General features: G+C 42.6%; 1 protein-coding gene across 3 annotated transcripts in view; it reads left to right on the top strand.

Moving 5' to 3' along the window:
- Positions 1-922: 922 nt before the first annotated feature.
- LOC138844775 (uncharacterized) overlaps positions 923-18,611 on the top strand; it is a 49,074-nt gene continuing 31,385 nt past the window's right edge. The window contains exons 1-2 of one of the 3 annotated variants that reach the window (XM_089309578.1): positions 1,364-1,501; positions 2,197-2,273. In XM_089309578.1, the coding sequence (XP_089165704.1) occupies positions 2,259-2,273 (15 nt within the window). In that variant the 5' untranslated portion in view covers positions 1,364-1,501; positions 2,197-2,258. Of the gene's footprint in view, positions 1,506-2,196; positions 2,274-18,611 lie in introns of all 3 variants that reach the window. The other 2 variants (XM_070054804.2, XM_070054803.2) reach the window with 2 other exon arrangements.

Genomic DNA, 18,611 nt, shown 5'->3' with positions numbered 1-18,611 from the left:
TGTAGATACTCCTCCTCTCCCTCACTTTTTATTTTAGAGATGAGAAATCTTGGGTTTTAGAAACTGAGCCCCAAGATAAAAGAAATATTTCTTTTTTTAAAGAAGATTTTTTTTATTTGAAAGGCTGAGTTACAGAGAGGCAGAGGCAGAGAGAGAGAAGTCTTCCATCCACTTGTTCACTCCCCAAATGGCTGCAATAGCCATAGTTAAGCTGATCCAAAGCCAGGAGCCAGGAAATTCTGGGTCTCTGATGTGGATGCAGGGTCCCAGGCATTCAGGCCATCTTCTACTGCTTTCCCAGGCTAGAGCAGAAAGCTGGATTGGAAGTGGAGCAGCAGGGACTTGAACCAGCCCCTATGAAGAATGTCGGTGCTGAAGGTAGAGGCTTAGCCCACTATGCCACAGTGCTGGTCCTGAAAGATTTCTTAAACCAAAATTTCACTTTGGCCTTTAACCTAGACTTTTTTACCATACTTCCATGGGCAAATTTAATTCTTATCTCTTTCCACCTCAGCTTTCTCTTTGTAAATTGAGAATACGGTCTCCAGAATTAACCTGAGGTATAATTGATACAAAGTAAGGCATTTACTCTGTTAATCTGGCCCCTAGAAGATACTTGGCAATGTTAGTCCTGTATCCAGTTCTCTTTTTTTCTTTTTTTTTTTCTTTCTTTTTTTTTTTTTTGTGCTTGGTGAATTAGAGGGTGGTGTAAAATACTTTGAAAAGAACCACAAATAAAAGACACAAGTAAAAATTGTATTCTCAAATCTAGATGTTAAACTGTGCCGTGTACACCTGTGCTGAGAGTTACATTGAAATCCTTGTCATGGGTTACTTGAGAGAAGCTGTCCAGGAATAAAGCAGCAGGGGATTTTCCTGAGGGAAACAGCGTGTGTGAGGGAACTGGGATTTGGGACTCAGCAGCAGTGGCTGTCACTTCTTGAAATTTTGTACAAGAAAGGAAGAACAGCAGCTGACCCTCGAGATCTGGGGTGGGAAGGAAGGGAAGGAGGGATGGAAACAAAAGCAAACGCCCTCTGGTTCCCAGCCTGTCTCCACCCACCCCGTACTGAAGTCCTAGGAGAGGGCCAGTAAGTCTATCTAGGAATGCCCTGGCCTGGACTCCATTTCCCAGAGTCACCTGGTGCTCTAACGTTTTCCGTGCTCTGAGCGCCTGTGCGTGTGCATGTGGGAGAACGTACGCATGCGCGTGCCTTTCCCTGTGGCCCGGGGGTTGAGAACAGAGGAAGTTCATTTACTGATCAGAGTGTGCCCTGAGAGGCCGCACCGCTCCTTCTCCCACATTCCCTGGGGAGTCTTGCTCTGCAAGTGCAATTGCAGGCGGTTCGGGAGCACACACCCCAGACCTGCCGCCCGCTGCTTCTGTGCCTCTGCATCCCACCGTGGGCCCCAAGTTCCAGCGACTTCTCCTGTCCCACACTTTCCGCTTTGCTCTCCAGGTGTCCTGAAGAAAGGGGACGTGCTCCCGAGAGTTTCCACGGCAAGTATGGAGAACAGGAAGGGGCATCTATGCGTGTGTGGGAGAGGGTGGGTGCGATGGCGGGTAGCGGCTCCCAGACATTGATCACTTGGTTCTCAGTGATCCTGGGAGCGTCTCTGGCAGAGTCAAGGCTGGAACCCAGGTGTTGTGTCTCCCACCGCTGCTTCCCAGTCTCCCGATGCACGGCCAGTCCCACGGGCTGCCTCACTCAAATTCTCCTTACAGTACACTGGACGAGGAACGGCACAAGCAGGGCAGTTGAGAGCATGGCAAAGGAAGGAGTCCCATTCCCTAGATTTAAATTAGCCCAGTTCTCATTTAGGGTGGGTCAGAGAATGCCTTCTGGCTGGGCTTCCAGCAATACCCCATGGTTGTTCCAGCTGGGTGGGGCCCAGTGGCCCTCAGCTGGGAGCCTGAGGCAGCAGAGAGGTGGAGATGGAAGATCAGAGTAGGATCTGGCTCCTGGCCCCCAGGCTGGACCCTGTGGACACATCTGACAGCCAGGGCGCTATGTGTTTGGCTGTATTTCCCAGCGGCAATGTGAAGCTTGCGCAGTAGCTTAGTAGATTGATCTCTCCTCCGTGTTTAATTAACAGACTCTTTTTCAATCTGGAGCTTGAGGCCATGGAAATGTAGCTGATTTATTTTCCTGCTTTTCGATTTCTGTCTTCAACCCTTTTTTCTTATGTTATTAGGGATGTCAACTATTATTACCTGCTGCTAATCCCTTTGCAAAGTGAGAAGTGAACTGAAATTAATGCAAGTCTACCGTGTGAGTTAATAATGAGCTACTTTAATATGGATTTTCATAAAATGGAGAGCTATGAAGACATAAATACAGAAAAGTAGCAATTTTTCTCTTCTAGTTCTTTAAAGTGACTCAATGCTCCACCAAGCTGATTATCTTACAGTCCATATGGTTTTAATTAAGAGGGTCAGTTACTTTTTAATTTATTTATTTATTTATTTGAAAGGCAGAGTTACAGAGAGGCAAAGGCACAGAGAGATAGAGAGGTCTCCCATCTGCTGGTTCACTCCCTAGATGGTCACAATGGCCAGAAGTGCATGGAAGTCAGGAGCCAGGAAATTCTTCCAAGTCTCCCACACAGATGCAGGGGACCAAGCATTTGGGCCATCTTCCACTGTTTCCCCAGGCCATAGCAGAGAGCTGGATCAGAAAGTGGAGCAGCCAGGTCTCGAACCAGCACCCTTATGGTTTTACCTGCTCAGCCACAACACCAGCTTCAAATTACTTTTCTTATTCTGAGTTCTGTGTTTAACCCCATGCCATTTTCAACATGGGAGGATATTAATGACAGATTTTCATAATGACTGTGGTCTATGGAAGCCTTTATACAAGGTGTTAATGTGAGGAGGGGTAAGGAAGAAAAGAGAAAATATGCTCCCCTCCCCCCACAGAGATAGTATACTATACTTTTACTATACACAGTATAGTAAAAGATGTGGCTTTGGGCTGGCACTGTGACTCAGTATGTTAATCCTCTGCCTGTGGTGCCAGCATCCCATATGGGCACCCGTTTGAGTCCCAGCTGCTCCTCCTCTGATCCATCTCTCTGCTATGGCCTGGGAAGGCATGTGGGAGGTCTCCATGTGGGAGACCCAGAAGAAGCTCCTGGCTCCTGGCTTTAGATTAATGCAGTTCTTCTGGCCATTTTGGCCAACTGGGGAGTGAACCAGCAGAAGGAAGACCTTTCTGTCTGTCTCAATATCTGTATTTCTACCTCTCAAATAAATAAATAAAACATCTTTAAAAAAAAAAGAGACATGTGGCCCTAAAAACTATTGCTATAGACTAACTTTCAGTATAATGAAGCTATCACTTGATTAACTGAGTGGTTCATAGATTCTGTTAGAGTCCTGTTGTCACCAGATTATTAATCTGTGAAACTCATTTAGCATAGTAAGGTTACCTAGGAAGTAAAAATAGAAAGTGAATCCTGGATAGAGGTTGTTAGGGTAACAACATCTTCCTCTGAAACCCAGTGTGTTTTTGAACTTTTCTCCCATGTACTCCCTAACACAGTGCTTGCGAGTGGACAGGCAGTTACGTGTTTCTGCTGAAAAGAGCTGCTTCACACCCAGGAAACAACTGTAAGACACTTTCTCAGCAACTATGTTGTGTGTACATTAATATGAACTTGAAAGGGCTGGCGCCGCAGCTCACTAGGCTAATCCTCCGCCTAGCGGCGCCGGCACACCGGGTTCTAGCTCGGTCGGGGTGCCGGATTCTGTCCCGGTTGCCCCTCTTCCAGGCCAGCCCTCTGCTGTGGCCAGGGAGTGCAGTGGAGGATGACCCAGGTGCTTGGGCCCTGCACCCCATGGGAGACCAGGAAAAGCACCTGGCTCCTGGCTCCTGCCATCGGATCAGTGTGGTGCACTGGCCACAGTGCGCCAGCCACAGCAGCCATTGGAGGGTGAACCAACGGCAAAGGAAGACCTTTCTCTCTGTCTCTCTCTCTCACTGTCCACTCTGCCTGTCAAAAAAAAAAAAAAAATGAACTTGAAAACAGCCAAGAACAGGATTCCTGGACTATTCAGGCTAACTCACTGTCCTTGGCACATCATTCCCTGCTCTGTTATAAGTTTCTGGCAAGTTCTTTAAAATTTTTAGGAGAGATATGTTTCACACAAGAGACATAATCTGGTAATGTAGCAGTGATGTCTTTAAGGAAAGGTGGCATATGAGGAAGCAGTCTGATGGTGTCCATTCATTTTCCCATTTTTTTTTCTGACAGGCAGAGTTAGACAGTGAGAGAGAGAGACAGACAGAAAGGTCTTCCTTCCATTGGTTCACCCCCCAAATGGCTTCTACGGCTGGCACGCTGCACTGATCCAAAGCCGGGAGCCAGGTGCTTCTCCTGGTCTCCCATACGGGTGCAGGGCCCAAGCACTTGGGCATCCTCCACTGCCTTCCTGGGCCACAGCAGAAAGCTGGACTGGAAGAGGAGCAACTGGGACAGGAGTGGCGCCCCAAATGGGACTAGAACCTGGAGTACCGGCACCACAGGCAGAGGATTAGCCTAGTGAGCCATGGCTCCAGCCCATTCATCTCCCCATTAATAACTTTCATTGATGTCTACCACAAGGTGGCAGAAGGCAATCATCCTTCTGAATTCCATCAAGCCAGGAGGATTCATCTACAGTTTATCTGAGCTTTCTTTGTATGAGGAAATAACCAAAATACTACATTGTATACAGTGTATTTTCTTTTAGATTAATTTTATTTACTTGAAAGGCAGATTTACAGAGAGATTGAGAGAGAGGTCTTCCATCTGTTGGTTCACTCCTCAAATGGCCACAATGACTTGGGCTGAGCCAGGTGAACCCAGGAGCTTGGAGCTTCTTCTGGTTCTCACACTTGATTTCAGGGGCCCAAACACTTGGGCCATCATCCTCTGCTTTCCCAGGTGAATTAGTAGGGAGCTATATTGGAAATGGAGCAGCCACGTCTTGAACCAGTGCCCATGTGGGGTGCTGGCACTGCCAGGGTCTGCTTAACTTACTATACCAGTCCCATGTGCATTTTTTCAATGGGGGAGGGGTTAATTTTTTTCTAATAGGACTCTCAAAATAAAGATTATAATGTGTAGTAGATGATGATTTTGGTTATATTTTGAGTTTCCTTAAATTTCTATATTTTTGAAGTTAATGAGTACTAGTAGTTATTTTTTTAAAAAGATTTATTTATTTTACTTGAAAGTCAGAGTTACAGAGAGGAGAGGCAGAGAGAGAGAAGTCTTCATCTGCTGGTTCACTCCCCAGTTGGCTTCAGTGGTCGGAGCTGTGCCGATCCAAAGCCAGGAGCCAGGAGCTTCTTCTGTGTAGTAGTTATGTTATGTTATCCTTGCTTTGGATAAACAAACTCTCTCCCATCCCTCAGTTAAAATGCTTTTTAAAATAGGTTTATTTTGAGGGCTGGCATTGTGGCATGGCAGGTGAGGCTGCCACCTACAGTGCTGCCATCTCATATGGGTGCTTGTTTGAGATCCAGCTTTCTGCCATGGCCTGGGAAAGCAGTGAAAGATGGCCCAAGTTCTTGGGTTCTGCACCCGCATGGGAGACCTGACAGAAGCTTCTGGCTCCTGGCTTCGAGTAAATCCAGCTCTGGCCATTGCAGCCATTTTCAGAGTGAATCAGTGCATGGAAGACTTTTCTCTGTGCCCTGACTCTCTGTAACTCTGCCTTTTAAATAAATAAATAAATTTTTACATGCTTCACCATGGAGCTGGCCCTAAGACCTAACAGGTTTTCTGGGTGCTTATCCTGGGGTTGGTTCACTTTGAGCACTAAGCACAGTTATTCTGTGTGACTGAATATTTCATGTTCCTTCTTATGGAAAAGTTTTTCTCATGTTCTGAGTGATTGGGCTACATATGCCTGTAGTGGAAACTAAAACTTAATTTGGCATTTGAACACCCAGAGTGCTGATTCCTGTAATCTTCTGAATTTAATCAAAAAATATGTTTTGAAACGTTTGGTTTATGGGTAGGCAGGGCAGTTTTCCTGGATCCCTGTGAGAATTGATGAACTGATGGTGTGTTTCTACCCCACGTTATATTCTGAAATTACTTCCTTTTATTTTCTTAAAATAACTGTATTTGAAATTTGCTCCTGCCTTCTGAAATGTTTGTGCTTCTGTCCTCTTTGTAACCATGGACATGAGTAGACCTTTTCCTTCCCTTTATGATGCTACAAGAGCAATGGGACATTGTAGCTCTCTCCCCTGGCAGCACATCTCCCTCAGTACATCTCTTTGAGTTAGACCCTGGGTTAACTTGGCTGCACAAAAGGCATATACCTAAACCCAGTGTACCTAATGAATGAAAGTCATCATAAAGTCAATATGCCTTGTAAACCTCTCATCTCTTGTTTTGAAATGTGTTTTGAATGTGTCTTTTATGTCAGTGTCTGTAAGCCAGAGATTTCCCACTTAAGGCAGAAGGCTGCTGAGGGACAGCACAACTGTAGCTTTGCTCTGTTACTTTACTGTGGACACTCTCTCACCCTTTCTCTTTATTTTATTAAGATTTAAGATTTTCATTTTAAAGGCAGAGTTACAGAGAAAGAGGCAGAGACAGAAAGATGGGGATCTTGCATCTGCTGGTTCACTCAAGAGACTGCAATGAATAATGCTGGCCCAGGCTGGAGGTCCAACCCAGTGTCCCATGTTGGTGCAAGGACCCAAGTACTTGTGCCATCTTTTTCTGCTTCCCCAGTTGTGTTAGCAGGGAGCTGGATCAGAAGTGGAACAGCTGTGATTCAAACTGGCACTCATGGGGCTGGCATTGTGGCACAATGGGGAAAGCCACCACCTGCAATGCCAGCTTCCCAGATGAGCAGTAGTTCATGTCTCAGTTGCTCCACTTCTAAACTAGCTCCCTGCTGATGGCCTGAGAAAAGCAGCAGAGGATGACTCAAGCGTTTGGGCCATTGTAACCCATGTGTGAGACCCAGATGAAGTGCCTGGCTCCTGGTTTCTGTGTGGTTCAGCCCTGGCCATTGCAGCCATGTCAGATGGCAGATCTCTCTCTTTTTTAGCATTTATTTATTTGCAAGGCAGAGATAGAGAAAGGAAGAGAATGAGAAAGAGATTTTCCATCTGCTCGTCTACTCCCTAGATGGCTACAATGACCAGAACTGGGCCAGGCCCAAGCCAGGCACCAAGAGCTTCATTCAGGTCTCCCACTTGGGTGGCAAGGACCCAGGTATTGGGCCATCTTCTACTTTTCCAGGGCCATTGGAAGAGAGCTGGATCAGAAGTGGAGCAACCAGGACATGAACTGGTGCCTATACCAGATGCCAGCACTGTAGGCAGCAGCTTTACCTGCTAATCCACAATGCCATCCCATCTGACTCTCCCTCCTCTCTATAACTCTGACATTTTTTTAAGATTTATTTTATTTATTTGACAGAGTTACTGATAGAGATAGAGACCGATAGAGAGGTCTTCAGTCTGCTGGATCACTCCCCAAATGGCCGCAGTGGCCAGATCTGAGCTGATCTGAAGCCAGGAGCCAGTAGCTCCTTCCAGATCTCCATGTGGATATATGGCCAAGGACTTGGGCCATACTGTGCCACTTTCCCAAGCACATTAGCAGGCAGCTGGATTGGAAGTGGAGCAGCCAAGACCTGAACCAGGGACCATATGGAATGCAGCCCAGGGCCTCAATCAGCTGTGCCACAGCACTGGTCCCCAAAACTCTGACTTTCAAATAAATCAATCTTTTTTAAAGGGTGGACACACATATTGGATCCCAGCATTTTATTTTGTGGTGGCTTAATCCACTGTGCCACAAAGCCAGCCCCACCCTTTATCCTTCTGATGACTGTGTGTCAAGATCTTGGTGATATCTGCTGAACAACTGTTGGTATTAGGTTAAACTCTTCTGTTTTATTTTGGTTCTCATTTGTTGAGTTTATTTTGGCTGCCACTTTTGGGTAGCAAGCTGTGATGTCATCAGTGGCTAAAGCTGCCATGTGTTAGGCTGGCATGGATTCTACTATTCCATTTCTTCAAATAGAAGTGGAAAATGAAATCCAGTGTCCCTCTCTCCCATCCCTCATTTAAAATGCTTTTTAAAATAGGCTTATTTTGAGGACTGGCATTGTGGCATGGCAGGTGAGGCTGCCACCTACAGTGCTGCCATCAAGCTTCCTTTCTTCTCAAGTAACTGACCCAACTGGTCTCTGTGTTTCTCATTTTAGCCCTAAACTATACCAGATTCCTAGAGCAGAAGGAAGCTTATTTTTCAAGGCAGAATTCATAGATGTGGTTGTCCATTCACCTCTGAGAATTAAAGCCATCACTCTGCTTTTTGACTGGTTTTCAGTCTGTGGTGGTGCCCTCTCTCACAGGAAGACAGATTCCTCACATAAGAATACACCTAGGTGGAGAAAACTTTATGGAGTGGGTTTTCCAAAGTGAAATGGAATTCTGGCCTGGACATCCTTGAGATCATGATCAGCAGAGTGGGGAAATTCTTAGCTATGTCCATTCACATCCTTTCCTTTTTGTTCAATGTATTCCTCCCTTGCATAGTGCTCTGTGCTCTCCTTCTGTTGCACACACATAAGGTGTGTCTGTGAGGCTGTTTGTGTACTGCTGCAGTATCTGGAGTTGCCTTTGTCTCCCTCTCTAATCAGAAACTCAGATGCAGAGTGAGGAGGGGACTGCCAGCTGGCCACACAGGGTTTGGGCCCCTTGCTCCTTTACTTTTCTTCAGTGCAGGAGCAGCCTTGAACAGAGTTGCACTGGGTAGTATTATTTCTTTTAGATTTGAGTGCTTGGACAGCAAAAGAAATAAATGTATTTTGCTTATAGAAAAGATTGAGGAGGCACTACATAAAGTCAGCAGCAACTTTCATGTCTCCTGTTACATGTCAAGATGAGTCAGAATATTTAGGGCCATTTGTTAAATTTAAAAAAAAAATAAAAATATTTATTTATTTTTTGACAGGCAGAGTGGACAGTGAGAAAGAGAGACAGAGAAAAAGGTCTTCCTTTTTCCATTGGTTCACACCACAATGGCTCCTGTAGCCAGAGCACCGTGCTAATCCAAAGCCAGGAGCCAGGTGCTTCTCCTGGTCTCCCATACGAGTGCAGGGCCCAAGCACTTGGGCCATCCTCCACTGCACTCCTGGGCCACAGCAGAGAGCTGGACTGGAAGAGGAGCAACCAGGACAGAATCTGGTGCCCCGACCAGGGCTAGAACCTGGGGTGCCAGCACCGCAGGCAGAGGATTAGCCTGTTGAGCCACGGCGCCAGCCAATATTTATTTGAAAGGCAGAGTTACAAAGAGAGAGAGAGAGAGATATAAATCATTTATCCACTGTTTCACACCCCTAATGGCCACAGCAGCTGGGGTTGGAACTGGATTAAAGTCAGGAGCCAGTATCTTCTTCTTTTTTTTTTTTTTTAACTTTTATTTAATGAATATAAATTTCCAAAGTACAGCTTATGGATTACAATGGCTTCCCCCCCATAACATCCCTCCCACCCAGGAGCCAGTATCTTCTTCCACATTTCCCATGTGGGAGTAGGAGCACAAGCACCATTCTTTGCAGCTTTCCTAGGCAGATGAAGGAGCTGGATCAGAAGTAGAGCTGCTGTGGCCCGGGAATACAGTGGAGGATGGCCCAAGTCCTTAGGCCCTGCACCCGCATGGGAGACCAGGAGAAGCACTTGGCTCCTGGCTTCAGATCAGCATGGTGCACTGGCTGCAGTGACTATTGGGGGGTGAACCAACTGAAAAGGAAGACCTTTCTCTCTGTCTCTCTCTGTCTACTCTGCCTGTTTAAAAAAAAAAAAAAAGAAAAGAAGTAGAGCAGGTGGGACATGAATTCATGCACAATATAGAATACCAGCATCACAGGCAACAGCTTTCCCACTATGCTATACCACCTTTTTTAAAATTTTTATTTATTTTATTTTATTTGAGTTACAGAGATGCAGAAGCAGAGAGAGAGGAAGAAAGGTCTTCCATCTTCTGGTTTACTTCCCAGATGGCTGCAATGGCTGGAGCTACCCTGAACTGAAGCCAAGAGCTGGGAGCCTCTTCCAGTTATCCCACATGTGTGCACGGGCCCAAGGACTTGGTTCATCTTCTACTGCTTCCCCAGTAGAAGAGAGCTGGATCAGAAATGGAGCAGCAGAGACTCAAAGCAGCACCCATAAGGGATGTCAGCAATGCAGGCAGCAGCTTTTCCTGCTAGGGCACAGTACCAGCCCCTCTATTGTCTGTTTTATGGAAATATATATTTATGGGATATTAGAAGGCCATTCAGGCACTCCCTACAAAACATTTTGAAATAATGATTGATAGCCTGCAAGACTGTTTCCAAAGGGAGAGAGCTGCAGGGACAGACAGGCAGTGATATTGAAAGGGTATGAGGAACAAAAGAAGATGGGAAGGTCAGAAGAAATCTTGAAAAGTATTCCAAAGGATAAAATAATAGGATACAGGTCATTTGTGCAGATTGCCAAAATTAACCACTTCTATTTTAAGGTTTTCCTTTTTTATTTAAATTAGAGATAATTTCTAACATAGTTTGTGATATACTTGACTAACTTTTCAGTTTTTTTCTTACAGATAAGATGTGCTTATAAGATGTAGAGGGGCTGGTACCTATATGGGCCGCAGTTCTAGCCTCAGCTGCTCCTCTTCTGATCTGGCTCTCAGCTATGGCCTGGGAAAACAGTAGAAGATGGCTCAAGTGCTTAGGCCCTTGTACCCAAGGGGGGACAGAAAAGAAGCTCTTGGCTTCAGATCAGTGCAGCTCCATCTGTTATAGCCATTTGGGGAGTGAACCAGCAGATAGAAGACCTTTATTTCTGTCTCTTCCTCTCACTGTCTATAATTTGACCTCTCAAATAAATAAATAAAATCTTAAAAAATAAAATATAGAGAAGCACTGTAATTAAATGCAATAGTACACTCCTAAATATGCAGTTAACATTAATTTTCTTTTTACATTTATTTAATGAATATAAATTTCCAAAGTACAGCTTCTGGATTGCATGGCTTCTCCCCCATAACTTCCCTCCCAACTGCAACCCTCCCCTCTCCCGCTCCCTCTCCCCTTCCATTCACATCAAGATTCATTGTCAATTATCTTTATATACAGAAGATCAATTTAGTATATTTGAAGTAAAGATTTCAACAGTTTGCACCCACACAGAAACACAAAGTAAAAAATACTGTTTGAGTACTAGTTATAGCATTAAATCACAATGTACAGCACATTAAAGACAGAGATCCTACATGAGGAGTAAGTGCACAGTGACTCCTGTTATTGCCTTAACAAATTGACACTCTTGTTTATGGCATCAGTAATCACCCTAGGATCTATTCATGAGTTGTCAAGGCTATGGAAGCATTTTGAGTTGGCCAACTCTGATCATATTTAGACAAGGTAGTAGTCAAAGTGGAAGTTCTCTCCTCCCTTCACAGAAAGGTAGCTACTTCTTTGATGACCTGTTCTTTCCATTGGGATCTCACTCTCAGAGATCTTTTGTTTAGGTCCTCTTTTTTATTTATTTATTTTTTTTGCCAGAGTGTCTTGGCTTTCCATGCCTGAAATACTCTCATGGGCTTTTTAGCCAGATCCAAATGCCTTAAGGGCTGATTCTGAGGCCAGAGTGCTGTTTAGGACATCTGCCATTCTATGAGTCAGCTGTGTATCCTGCTTCTCATGTTGAATCATTCTTTCCCTTTTTTTTTATTCTATTGGTTAGTATTTTCAGACACTAGTCTTGTTTATGCTATCCCTTTGACTCGTAGTCCTATCAGTGTGATCAATTTTGAACAGCAATTGATCACTTGGACTAGTGATATGGCATTGGTATAGGCCACCTTGATTGGATTGAATTAGAATTCCCTGGCACATTTCTAACTCTACCATTTGGGGCAAGTCCAATTGAGCATGTCCCAAATTGTACATCTCTTCCCTCTCTTATTCCCACTCTTATATTTAACAGGGATCACTTTTCAGTTAAGTTTCAACACTTAAGAATAACTGTGTATTAATTACAGAATTCAACCAAAGTATTAAGTAGAACAACCAAAAATACTAAAAGGGATAAAGTATTAAATTGTACATCAACAGTCAGGGCAAAGGCTGATCAAGTCCCAGTTTCTCATAGTGTCCATTTCACTTCAACAGGTTTCCTTTTTGGTGCTTGGTTAGTTGTCACCGATCAGGGAGAACCTATGGTATTTGTCCCTTTGGGACTGGCTTATTTCACTCAGCATGATGTGTTCCAGATTCCTCCATTTTGTTGCAAATGATCAGATTTCATTGGTATTGACTGCTGTATAGTATTCTATAGAGTACATATCCCATAATTTCTTTATCCAGTCTACTGTTGATGGGCATTTGAGTTGGTTCCAGGTCTTAGCTATTGTGAATTGAGCTGCAATAAACATTATGGTGTAGACATCTTTATTATTTGCCAATTTAATTTCCTTTGGGTAAATTCCAAGGAGTGGGATGGCTGGGTTGAATGGTAGGGTTATAGTCAGGTTTCTGAGGAATCTCCAGACTGACTTCCATAGTGGCTTGACCAGTTTGCATTCCCACCAACAGTGGGTTAGTGTCCCTTTTTCCCCACATCCTGGCCAGCATCTATTTTTGGTAGATTTCTGAATGTGAGCCATTCTAACTGGGGTGAGGTGAAACCTCATTGTGGTTTTGATGTGCATTTCCCTGATTGCTAGTGATCTTGAACATTTTTTCATGTGCCTGTTGGCCATTTGGATTTCCTCTTTTGAAAAATGTCTATTGAGGTCCTTGGCCCATCTCCTAAGTGTGTTGTTTGTTTTGTTGTTGTGGAGTTTCTTGATTTCTTTGTAGATTCTGGTTATTAACCCTTTATCTGTTGCATAATTTACAAATATCTTTTCCCATTCTGTCGGTTGCCTCTTCACTTTCCTTACTGTTAATTTTGCAGTACAGAAACTTCTCAATTTGATGTAATCCCAATTGTTAATTTTGGCTTCGACTGCCTGTGTCTCCAGGGCATTTTCCAAGAAGTCTTTGCCAGTGTCAGTATCTTACAGGGTTTCTCCAATGTTCTCTAATAATTTGATGGTGTCAGGTCATAGATTTAGGTCTTTAATCCATGTTGAGTGGATTTTTGTGTAAGGTGAAAGGTAGGGGTCTTGCTTCATGATTCTGCACGTGGAAATCCAGTTTTCCCAGCACCATTTATTGAATAGACTGTCCTTGCTCCAGGAATTGGTTTTAGATCCTTGACCAAATATAAGTTGGCTGTAGATGTTTGGGTTGATTTCAGATGTTTCAATTCTGTTCCATTGGTCTATCCATCTGTTTCTGTACCAGTACCATGCTGTTTTGATTACAACTGCCCTGTAGTATGTCCTGAAATCTGATATTGTGATGCCTATGGCTTTGTTTTTGTTGTACAAGATTGCTTTAGCGATTCGAGGTCTCCTGTGTCTCCATATGAATTTCAGCATCATTTTTTCTAGATCTGAGAAGAATGTCTTTGGTATTTTGATTGGTATTGCATTGAATCTGTAAATTGCTTTTGGGAGAATGGACATTTTGATGATGTTGATTCTTCCAATCCATGAGCATGGAAGATTTTTCCATTTCTTAGTATCCTCTTTTATTTCTTTCTTTAAGATTTTGTAATTCTCATTGCTTTAAATTTTTGTTGAGAAAGGGATGAGCTTGGCTTTATGTGTGTCTTGCTTAGAGCAGAATTTTTATGACTGTATTTGAGATAATTAAAAATAAGTTTCATAGTTGAAACATTGACCATTTTTACTGCTGCAGCCTCCCCCTCACTCTGTATCTGCAGATAGTCCACATGAAGGTACACAGAAAGAGAGGCCTGCATATCTGGAGTAATGCAAATATGCCCTTTGCTGAAACCAGTGGATCAATCCACTGGAGTTCTTTGTGATTCAGTTTGCATTTTTCTGTAGAGTGAAATATAGTGACTTGGGTAAAGTATCTTGTCTTACAGTAGATGATTCCAGTTGGCTTTCTTATCCATCTACCTGGATCACAGGTGATTCCCAAGACAGGTGTTGGGCTCTATGGAAAAAAAAAAAAAGTAGCCTCTTCAGAGTTGATGTATTTCTCCTGGAAAATTGGAGAAATGTTTTGTAAGAAGCAGTTCATGGAGGATGTATATTTCCCTAGAAATGAGATTGAAGTAATTCCCTTTACTTGCCCCTCCCTGAGCTAGCTCCTGAGGCTGATTGATCAGGGCAAGAATGCTAATATTTATAGGCCAACTATGAATGATCCATGTTTGTCTTACACATGAGATGTCTACAGATCTGTTTCTCAAGGCCTTTAAGATAAAATAAGAAAATTTTGCAACAAAAGAGAAGGTTTTCATTGCCTGTTGCCTTGGTCTAGGATCTGTGCATTTATTACCCACTTAGTTCTCTGCCTCCTATTGTGAGCACCTCCTAATGGTACTTTTTTGGCCATTCCTGTGTCCAGATTCCTTAATGGGTGGCAGTCTTTGACCAGACTTCCAGTCTGATAACTCAGCCCAAATTGGAGTTGACTAGTTTGTGTAGCCACTTCAGGATTAAGGTGGTCCAAAACTGCCAGTGCCCAATGACTGGGCTGCCTTTAGGCTCACTCAAGAGATAAGACTCTGGGCACAGGTCCCAAATGGCTTTGCTTGGTCCTCTTCCCTTGATCTCCCTGGTGACCAGGCTGATTCTCAGGTAGGCAGGGAACTTGTTGGCTCACAGAAGTCTCCAGATTTCTGTTTTGCATTCACCTGCAAAATATTTGAAAGTTTTCTCTTGGATCTCTAAAGTCCTGAGTAGAGAGTTTTATTTTGTATTGAGATGTGTCTTTATAAAGACAGGTGTCACTGAAGACTGTGTATCCTCAGAATTAACTGAACTCTCCCAGGCCTGCATGGAGTTCCAGGTTCCTGGCTTCAGGCTGAACATTGCCTGCTGTTGTGAGCATTTGGGGATGTACCAGAAAGTGGAAATCTCTCTCCCTCTCCCTCTCCCTCTCCCCCTGCCTTTCAAATAAAATGAAAAACAGATAAAAATTGGGAAAAAAATGTGTTTTGCCTTGTGTCCTAAAGAAAAAGTAATTACTGTTGTTATAGGTAGAACTCACTTGTACACTTCACAAATACTCACCAATCTCAGGTTAATGGCTTGGTGATCACTGCTGGCTGTGCTGCCTACTCAGCTCCCATTCTGTAATGCATCCCCTTCTTCATCTGCAGTTCACTTTGGGTGCTCATAAAACACCAAACTGCCTCCTGACTTTGCATCCCTATGTTCTTTATACATAGCTTGGCCATAATCTCATTTTCTTTAGCAGCATGCTAATTTATATGAGTGCTTCACAGGCAAAGAATAATGGGGACATTGATTTTCCCTGAGCTTTTGCCCTAAGTGGTTTATTTTATGCAATTGATTCTGGGTGATGTGTAGAACTTTGCTGGATTAGAAGTTGTGGTGTAGAATTTGATATTAGAGAAGTAAGTCTGTCACTGCCACTTGCACTGTGCCCCACCCTGCAACCTATGCCTGCCTTTGGATTCTGTTTTTATAGAGTGTTGGAATGAGGCAGTAGTGATTCAATAAAGGAATAAATTTTCAATTGTTAAACATTTCTATTTTTATTAATACAAAGAGATCAGATTGCATAAGAATGTAATTCCATAAGAACATAACCATACTTCTCTATTTCCTCCTCCTTTCTTCCTTTCTCTTTTTAAGGAGTTAATAAGCTGGCTTTTTTTCCCTAACCTAGTCTTTACCCCTTCATCTCCAGCCTTCCTATTTGTTCCTACTTTACAATCTAGTACTTTAAGCTTTTTCCCCCTTCTTTCATGCATGTTTTTGCCTACTCCTACCCCAATTCCAAAGAAGGAAAAATGAATAAAAATCATGACATATTGATTCGAAGACAGGAATCCTATCCAGAAATACAGAAAAAAAGTTACCTCCTTTTCTTTTTATTAATAATTTATTTACTGATTTACCTTTCTGGAAGAGGCAGCTAGAAGTTCTCTGAGATCTGTCCTCAGAATGTGAGGAGAGCCAGAGACATTGGATAGACTCTTTACAGTCTGTTTGTTTTACTGTGAGAGATATTGTTCCACTTGCCTGTGGCAGAAAAAAATGAAATTTCAATGATTTTTTTCTGTATTACTAATTTTTATGATGAGTCTCTTCATTATCAATGGATAGAGACCTGTCAAATTTGCAATGAGCAAAAAATTTCACAGACACAACTGCTTCCAGAGGAGGTGCATGCCCCTCCATTCCCACGTGGCCTTCTCTGAGATCTCCAGGTGGCTTCTGTTGGTCTCCTGAAAGCAAAGAGAAGATTCAACCACAGAAAATGTTCACTATGACTGTGGTGTTGTTTCTTGGAAGTTCCTGTCCAAAAAGTAATCATTTAAGAACACCAGGGGCATTTTATTAGTTTCACAGGATTCTTGTCTTCCTGGATTCAGTGAAGAGGAAAAATAACCAAAGTTGAAGCATGATTCTAGGCAAAGCACAATTATTTATCTGCATAACAAAAATCCTCATATTTTTTTCTGCACATTGTTAGTCTTACATGGATTAGAAAGAAAAAGTACTATTTAATGTCTTAGAACTCTCTAATGTTAAAAAGTACAAGAATTAAAAATTGATATTTTGGGCTCTTATAAAGCTCCAAAAGCATTAACATTGTGCATTTCTGGGTGATTTGAAAATTCTAAATTTGAAATCAATTGCATTGACTGGCTTTGCAGAGTAGGAAGAAAACAATTGGCTTATTAATTATTTATATAGAGAGACTGTAAAAGAAGCTATTCATTGGTACCAATTGTCTATGATAAGCTTTAATGTTTATGAAACCATGATTCATTTTATTTTATGAGCTATGTCCACTTGAAGTTGTGAAAGAAAACATGCAATAGTGGTTGCAATTCACTTTAAAAGATTTTTTGAAAGACTTTATTTATTGATTTGAGAGGTAGAGTTATAGACAGTGAGAGGTAGGACAGAGAGAAAGGTTTTCCGTCCATTGGTTCACTCCCCAAATGGCTGCAACAGCCAGAGCTGCTCAATCCAAAGCCAGGAGCCAGGTGCTTTTTTCCAGTCTCCCATGGGTGCAGGGGCCCAAGCACTTGGGCCATCTTATACTGCTTTTCCAGGCCATAGCAGAGAGCTGGATTGAAAGAGGTGTGGCTGGGACTGGAACTGGGGCCTATATGGGATGCCGGTGCTGCAGGTGGAGGATTAACCTACTGCACCATGGCACCAGCCCCACAATTCTCTTGAAAACAGAAACATTTATTCCTGAGTCTTTTGATGAGTCAGGCCAATGAAGTCCTGACAGGGCACATATGTCTCTAGCATTAGAGGAGTGCTCATCATTCTCATACTGTGTTCTGTTGCTGTTCAGCCTGTGACAATGAGACACGTAAAGGAAAAACCAGAAATTCAGCATGTGGTTACCCCACAAGGAATCTTGTGAAGAAATTTTCTAGCCAGGTGTTTTTAAGTTGCTAAATATTCTCCTAATTTACTTAAAGACTATTAACTTAGTACCACAATTTTTGTTACAATACGGTGATTGCAGATAAGGAATTATCTTCTAGATAAAACTAGAAGTTTTACTTTGTAACAATCACAGACTAGCAGAAGTCATAAACCATTAACCCTCATTTTTCTAAAATAGGAGGTTGTAATTAATATGAGTATATAAAGAATATATTTTTTAAGATTTTATTTAGTTGAGAGGTAGAATTAGACAGAGAGAAAGGTCTTCCTTCTGTTGATTAACTCCCCAGATGGCTGCAATGGCCAGAGCTGCACGGATCTAAAGCCAGGAGCCAGCTGCTTCTTCCTGGTCTCCCATGCGGGAGCAGGGGCCCAAGCACTTGGGCCATCTTCCACTGCTTTCCCAGGCCATAGCAGAGAGCTGGACTGGAAGAGGGGCAGCCAGGACTAGAACTGGTACTCATACTGGATGCTGGCACCACAGGCAGAGGATTTACCTGCTGCGCAGCAGCACCAGCCCCAACTACATGAAGAATTTAGAACAGAAAATCTACCAACCTCATGGAGTTTATCTCCCTTTCAAAACTTTTAATAACCTTTGGGATGGAAAATGCTAATTTAAAGTACTGTACTTAAATTCACACAAACAAAAGATGTTTTAGGATGTTTTTACTTCATTATTAAGTTAGATACTATTATTAAGTTAGATACTATTAGGAAATTCTAGATTATTTTGTGGGTAAATTGTAATTTCTTTTCACAAGTGTATTTGATTAGAAACACAAGCTTTTATAATCAATTATTTGTTTAAAACATTTGCTTATGTATGTTTTGTATTAAAATAACAGCATTTTATGAAGTTTAGAAACATCTTGTTCCATACAAGCCTATACTTTTTTTAAGTTTTATTTAAAAAGAATCTTTGTATTTATTGTTTTAACACAGCAAATTCAGGTGACACCGTAAGTCCATAATTTCCCACAAAATTCATAAATTTAACAACTGAGTATCTTAAGTCTTATAAATCTTCTGAATCATTCAAAGTTATGCACTCGATGGAACATACTCCT

Source organism: Oryctolagus cuniculus, chromosome 12 (genome assembly GCF_051225735.1).
Source record: "Oryctolagus cuniculus isolate XC-2025 breed Fujian yellow rabbit chromosome 12, ASM5122573v1, whole genome shotgun sequence".
Classification (NCBI taxonomy): Eukaryota; Metazoa; Chordata; class Mammalia; order Lagomorpha; family Leporidae; genus Oryctolagus; species Oryctolagus cuniculus.
This window is presented reverse-complemented; position numbering and strand designations above follow the sequence as displayed.